Below are 7,045 nucleotides of genomic sequence, written 5' to 3'. Positions count from 1 at the left end.
CTTGCTTTGTTTTTTGTCAGTGTATAACGGCGCAACTACCTCCGTCGACGAGGTCGAATGGTGAAAACGTAACCAGAGCGCAAAAGCGAAAACCAAATATTCGGAAAAGGCCTGCGATTATAGTCCCATGCTTAACCAATTCTCCCAAATATCCACTCCTTACGTTCCCTTGGAGCAGAAATTTCTGCCTTGTTCGAAGAATTGGGTGACCTCCGTTTCACTAAATTGCGTTGTCGTGTAACTGTCTTAAAAATTATTTATCATATAGATGTGCTCTGGCACTGTACCCACTATGTGGTGATGATGAGAGGGTAAATTAGTTATGAGTCCGCGATTCCTCATAGTTACGAAAAACTATTTTTGAAGCGCTATCTCGCCGTGTTATACGGAATTTCTTCGTTGCTAATATACTGAATGCGTAAGCCTGTTGCAGTGTCAAGTATGAGATATTGTCATTGGGATGTCTGTACACCCATCGGAAAATTTCTACTGCATTTTATTTTATTACTTTAAAGGTAGTTCATAAAAGGGGCATTACATAAAAGGTGGATACATAAGTCATAGAGATATGTTAACGTATACACAAGTGATACAGATATAGTAAGGTCGTAAAATGAACATAAGTATGAAACTGGTGATACAAATACATACGGCAATAAACAGATGTTCAAAAACGCAGAAGATTAGATAAATCGTCAGAAAATGGCATTTATTAATTGATAGTGGCAATGTTACCGGGAAGACCGTTCCAGCCACTGACTGCTCTGTAAAAAAAAAATGCTAAATTATATCGTATCGACGCGTGGATGGGCACCTTGAAAGGGATTACCAATTCGATTGAACACTACTTATTTGATAAAATTTGAAAACATGTATGTCATATTTTAATTTTCCGTATCTCTTCTCAAAATTATCAATATTCTTCATTACAGTTCTTTCTTAGCATATACCATCCTCCACATCCCACCTACCCAGAGAAGACCCAGTCAATTGTAGACAACTACAAATAAAAAACATATTCCCCCATGGCCCATTACTTTACGGTACATATCCAGCCAACTGCGACTACAAATGTGAGAACTGTCAAGTGCCCAACACTCTCTACCATATGGTATGGGAATGCGAGCAAAACACATACGCAGACCCCAACCAACCGCGGAGCAGCGGGAGGACGCTGTGCGAAACTGCGTGCCTATCGTCGAGGCAATGGATGTTCCTCTCCATCGTTCTTCTGGTGTGGTTGCCCTTGTGCTGAGCTTCAAACATTCACTGACAACCTTGACATCGTCATGTCAGGCCAACTATGTGCACGAACCTCCAAAGTTCCACGAAACTGTCGACCTCTTCCCGTGGGTCGAACTGAGGATTCCAGTGGCGCGCCGCACCGAGACTTCTGCCGCGATGAAAGGGGAATGCGACGCGTGTGACGTCACCGCCCTCCCGCCCCGTTCCTGCCGACGATGGATCGCCAAAGAGATTTAGGTGGAAGCAGCCCATCGTTAGAAGAGAGTCTGGTGCCCTCTTCGGCACCGCTAGTTGTATGCTATTACATGCTATATCTGTACGTATCGTATAAACTTTTTATCTCCTCTTCGTCTTCTACAAGTTCTCGCTCATCCTCGACCCCGAGTCGCAATAGAAAACCAGCTGACCAGCTCAAGACCCGCGGCCCAGTCCCTAGTGGTGAACAGGGCCAGACTGGCAGCGAGGGACCCTTTCATCCTGGACTGAGCAAGCCACCTACGTGGGCACACCAAAACTTTTGTTCGCTAATTTTCAACAAAATTTCTTCCTCACCCCTCCGCCCCAGTAACATGACCTTATTGTTTATAAGCCACAACTGGGTATGAGCCATATTTAGAAGGCAGGCTCAAGCTGTCACGTGCATCGCGCGTCAGCGAGACGAAGAAGAAGAAGAAGCCGTCACGTTCGAACGTCCACGTTGGAACGAGCTCTCCAGACAGCGCACGGTTTCCTACAGAAAGCACCAAAGGAGCCACACTAGGCAACGAAAAAGCGAACGCCGTAGGGGACCTTCCATGCCGTGGCCCGACAGGACCGACGCGACGTCGAACGAGCACTCCTGGACGGAGCTACGTGGCCGTCCCGCGGCCCATGTCCAGCGAGCCGTACGCAGCGCTGGTAGTGGTCGCCGCGCTGTTACTGGCGGCCGCGGTGTGGCTGCTGGTGCGCAAATACCGCGCCGAGCGGTCGCACAGCATGGACTGCACGCCGCCCAAGCTGGCCAGCCTGATGTCGACGCCTGTGCTGGACATCTCGCCTCTGAGGGACGAAGACCAGCAGCCCCTGTCGGGGACGCCCGCAGACAAAGTGCAGAAAGCGAGCGCGCTCCTGACTCCGACCGTCGATACCAGCTACGTAAGACCTTCACTTCCGACCTTCCATCGTCGCATGATTTCTTGCCTTTCTTAGTTTCTTCAATGCTTGCTTGCTTCTTGCCTTTCCTTCCTTCCTTCCTTCCTTCCCGTGCTTGCGTCTTACTTCCTATTTCTCCTTCGGGCAGTATTTCCAGTGCTTCTTTCGTTTTCGTCGTTCCTCTCTTGCTTACTATTTTTTCTTCCGTTCTTCATTCAGCTTTGTTTTCATTTTCCTCTTGCTTAATTTCTTTCTTTTCTTTCTTCCTCTCTTAATTCCTTGCTTCACTTCTTGCTTCCTAGTTCCTTTTCTGCCTTGATGTCTGCCTTCCTTACTTTACCGATTTTCTTTTTCTTCTTTTACGTTCAGTCATTATATAAAATTAGTTTTTTGCACTGCAAACATTGCAAACCTTGGTAGGTCGGGCGAACAGTGGGATTAACCCTACAGTTTGGTACCCTACGGTAGGGTGCAGAGTCCCTCTGTACCCTACAGTGTATAACTCTGCGGTGCGGAACCACGTGGAGACCTGGGGCTCGCGGAATTTTCTGAATGTGCTTTTGTGCTTTGTGACGCTTTTCTGGTATATCCAAACCGAGAACATTTACAAAAAATGGCTACTAGCCATGATCCTTCGACAGCAACGTTACTTCCTCGGACGTTTGCTTGCTTCTTCCTCTCCCTTGCTGTTTCCACTTTCTGCCGGCAGCGCCTGTATTTAGTCACACTGATAGTTCTGTGTACGCCATGCGTTGTCCTTAACGTACCATGTCAAAGCACCAATATCTTTTTACTAATCGTAAAACTGCGGCATTGACGGTTCGGCACCCATAGGGGCATCGTATTCACAATAAAGAAAGTTCACGAGCTCGTCAAGTATAATTTGAGACGTCAACAGTGTCGTTTTGGGATGTGACAAAATTTCCTATAATATTATCCAACTTTGGCAGGCGGTTCTTTACAACCTTGAGCAAAAAGAAAATTGGTTATCCTTCAAGGGCTTGATAAAAACAATGAAACTGACATTATAATGCCCATCCGGGCACTTTGTTCACATTACGCAGCGTTAGCGTATACTCTTAAACCTTTTGCCGCAACGTCTTGTAGTTCTATGTTCGTCCTATTGTTCTACTTTGTTGCTCTAAGATCATTCACAAAGCATTTAGTGTAGTGGTACGGTCTCACGTAGCCTCAAGACTCTGCTTCACATCTTTCACTAAACAAATCTGATGTCCCAAGCCGTACATGTGGCTCGTTCCCAGGTGTTGGCAAAGGATTCCTCCGCAATAGGGAAATCGCCAAGTCGACCGCTCGACGCAGCTTCAAAGTCGGAGTCCCGCTCGAGGTTCAGCGTCGCTTCGAGGTCGCACTCAGCCTTGAATTCGTACGTCGGAGAGCGCGACCAGGCACCAGCCACCCCGCGAGACCTTACGACGGAATTTGAGCTGACCAGGGGCCTACCGGACGTCGGGTCAACCATAGCGACAGAGCCGATGGGTGGACAACACTGGAGTCGTTACCAGTCCAAGGAAGTGACAAAAACTGGATATCAGAAGCCGCCGTCGGAGGAGGAGGCCGAGAATGAATTCGAGATCGATCATCGCGCCCCCACAGTACTTGCTGTTGCTGGAGACCAGAGGGCGGCCACAGCCCGGGCAAAGGACCAGGACAAGGAAGCACGTCGCGTGCCCCGCGAGGAGCAGAAGAGAAAGGGCAGGAAATCGTCCGGCGGATCCAGCGTGAAGTCTTCCACGGGTAAGCAGGCGACATGGTGTGCTTTCAAGGAAGGGATAGTTGAAGAATTTTTTTTATTCCATTACCGTGAAACGTTAAGTGAAAAAACGTTTACGTGAAACATCCAGTAGTGTTGCCGCATTAAATTGACGTGTAGTTCTTGACGCTCGCTGATGAAGCAGATATCTGTAACCGATCCAAATCCTCCTTAAAGGGATGCTGAACAAAAATATGAAAAAATGAGGGAAGCATCGAAATTTGACTTGGAAGGCGTTACTGTTCCGATACGCAGTGTTCATTTCTCATATTTTATAACGGATGGCTGTACGCTGGTACGCGCGGCGCTACGTGTCCACTACCGTGACGTCATGCGTACCGGCTTGCAGCAGCAGCAACAGAGGTGGGCAGCCGACGCTTGCCTGGCGTCCGCGTCTCCCAGTGCTTCGTGAGCACGCAACCATGCAAGGTGCGAGTGAAAGCGACTGCACGAGTAGCGCCATTGCATAAAAGTGCGACTTAAACATGCTCTGTAGTCGGTTTGTAACGACGGAGTAGTCCAAGCGTCTGCTCGCGCCGACCTTCTACTCGAGCCAGCGCTGTGCAGCGTCCACTGCGGACGTTACATGCACCTTGGGCACGCTTGCGAAAAGAAGTATGTGTCCAAGAAGCAACTGTGCTGTTGAGACTTCGTTCTCTACCGTCTGGAGCTGTCCATGCGGGTGGAGAGACGCGGGCTATGGCTGGCACGCACGCCGGTATCCGGCACAGACAACGTCACAGAAACGTCACTGTCCCCCGTTCACGGCGCGGCCGCTAGGCACGGTATTTTGCGAAAATGCACGAAATTTCTTATTTTCCCGTTAGCTTCTGCCTGAAAACAAGTTCTTGTCAGCCACTTTCAGTACCCAAGCTTTCATTTGGTCTAAACAATCTCGGTCGCAAAAAATTTCTTCGGTATCCCTTTAATGATGTCTGTCACATACAAGGCGTAGCTCTTGCATGTAAAGCTGTAATTCAACAGTCAATCCCTCGTTCTTACCAGCGTCAGCGAGGCGTCATCGAAAGCACTCCCACCCGGAGACGCCACCTGCAGTCGATTCGGTCAAACCTTCGGCCTCTGGAAATCCGGTAATGACGTCAACCTACCATCCTCATATGGAAGCTGCAGACGGGGCTGCTCCGCCTGCCATCGTCACGGCTACGGCGTCCACGGCTGCTACTCCTACCCGTGTTAACGCTGCGCTCGCCGCAACAAAGGATGCCACAAAGGTAGCAAAGCTGCGATTCCATCAAAGCAACGTGAAAGTGATAACGCGTGCGAAAAAGAGGAAGTCCACTTGATCTACGGGAACACTTGGCGACTAGCTCATATTAGGAAGGCTAACAGGCCTTTCAGGCTTTTTGCCAGCAGGCATTGGTTTAGAGGGTACGTATTAGCGTGACGTGGAAAGACTTAGTACTTTCATAGGAAGGAACAAAGCGAGCGCTAATTCCTTTTCCTTGAATGCGACGAACCGATACGATATGACACAAGTGGCTGATTTGACGAGAAGCAGAATTAATAAGGAAGACAAAATTAAAATTATGGGGTTTTACGCGTCAGAACCACGATCTGATTATGAGGCACGCCGTTATGAGGAACTCCGGAATTATTTGGACCACCAGGGCTTCCTTAATGTGCACCTAAATCCGAGTACACGGGTGTTTTAAAGGAAGAGAACATTTTGGCGACCACTAGGAGCAGTGATGAGCGCGTTTATATTAAGCGGCCATCTCATCTGTATACATATATAGGATCACTATGGCGTCTAGCGAGCGCGGCGAGCCCCCTTGTGCAAGTGAACGTAGTTCCCCTTCTCGAAACGTTTCCTCAGAACTGAGTCTTTCCTCGCTGGGCCGCTGTTGTCTTTCTGCAAATATTGCAGCCACCACACATTCGCCTCGGCTTGCCGTTTCCGAAAGGGCTTGCGTGGCTTGACACTGTGAGCCAGCCAACAAACCGGCACGCTCGATACTTGTAGAGTACGCGGTTGAGCAACCTCGCCTAATGAGCGTGTCTCGCGCCTCTACCTTGCGAACGTACAGGTGCGGGATGACGAGCGGTCGTCGAGGAAGTCTCAAGCGAGGAGGTCGCAGCGCAGGAAGAGCAAAGGGCAGGTCTCAACTGCCAGCTGCACGGCCACCCCTGCATTTGTCCGAGACGCCACCGGCGAGCCATCCGCCGCTGCACACAGTTCGGCGTTGCCAACCGCCATCGCCGCGTCAGCCGCTTCCTTCGGCGGGATTACACAGAAGGCAGCTGTGCAAGAGCCCGTCAAGCCCGCGGTGACGTCACTCCGCGACAGTGACGGCCGAGAACGTTAACGCGGCAATGCCATCGAAACCCCGGGGTTGCGATTCCCTGCCCTCGAGTGCGTCCTACCCGCCACCCGCGAGCATCACGACGATTACTGCTTCGTCGGGAATAGAGGACGTCTACAAAACGGGCAAGGCTTCTCGCTCGTCAAGTGTCGCCGTGGAGAGGACCTCGGAAGCCGATAAGGACGCAGCCCCGGGGGCAGTGCGCGCCAGCGTGCCCGTCTTCGCACCCTTGACCACCAGCCCTGGCCGTTGCGCCGCAACCGCTCCTGGTATTACAGGAACCGACACCAATTCGATGGTGGCAGCGCCGGACTTGCGCTCCACGGCACCATCTTCGCGGGCTCGCACTTCGGCCGACAAGAAAGGCTTGACATAGAACGCGGAATATGCCGGTCGGCGATGCAACGCAGTGCCACGTACTTCCGCAAAGTATGCTGCATAACTGCAACTCGTTGTATGGTGCAGCACAGGGATCATGGTGTTTCCTGAGGGCATCGCCGAGTCGCACGTGGTGTACACCCTCGACCACATTCTGCGTGCTCACTTAGGTCGGCCAAGCCGGCTCTGTCCATGG

General features: G+C 50.6%; 1 protein-coding gene across 1 annotated transcript; it reads left to right on the top strand.

The window, feature by feature from the left end:
• Positions 1-3,644: 3,644 nt before the first annotated feature.
• On the top strand, positions 3,645-6,521 carry LOC126525681 (uncharacterized). The gene is made up of 3 exons (XM_050173594.2): positions 3,645-4,131; positions 5,153-5,379; positions 6,196-6,521. Exons 1-3 carry the CDS (start codon positions 3,870-3,872, stop codon positions 6,472-6,474), a joined length of 768 nt encoding a protein of 255 aa, XP_050029551.2. The 5' UTR covers positions 3,645-3,869; the 3' UTR covers positions 6,475-6,521.
• Positions 6,522-7,045: the final 524 nt, after the last annotated feature.

This window comes from Dermacentor andersoni, chromosome 8 (genome assembly GCF_023375885.2).
Source record: "Dermacentor andersoni chromosome 8, qqDerAnde1_hic_scaffold, whole genome shotgun sequence".
NCBI lineage: Eukaryota > Metazoa > Arthropoda > Arachnida > Ixodida > Ixodidae > Dermacentor > Dermacentor andersoni.
This window is presented reverse-complemented; position numbering and strand designations above follow the sequence as displayed.

Bases quoted from the DNA above. Each gene is read 5' to 3' on its own strand.
- LOC126525681 (XM_050173594.2), top strand. From the start codon at position 3,870: ATGGGTGGACAACACTGGAGTCGTTACCAGTCCAAGGAAGTGACAAAA. The intron at 4,132-5,152 runs GTAAGCAGGCGA...CGTTCTTACCAG, and splicing joins CAGCGTGAAGTCTTCCACGG to CGTCAGCGAGGCGTCATCGA. The intron at 5,380-6,195 runs GTAGCAAAGCTG...GCGAACGTACAG, and splicing joins CAACAAAGGATGCCACAAAG to GTGCGGGATGACGAGCGGTC.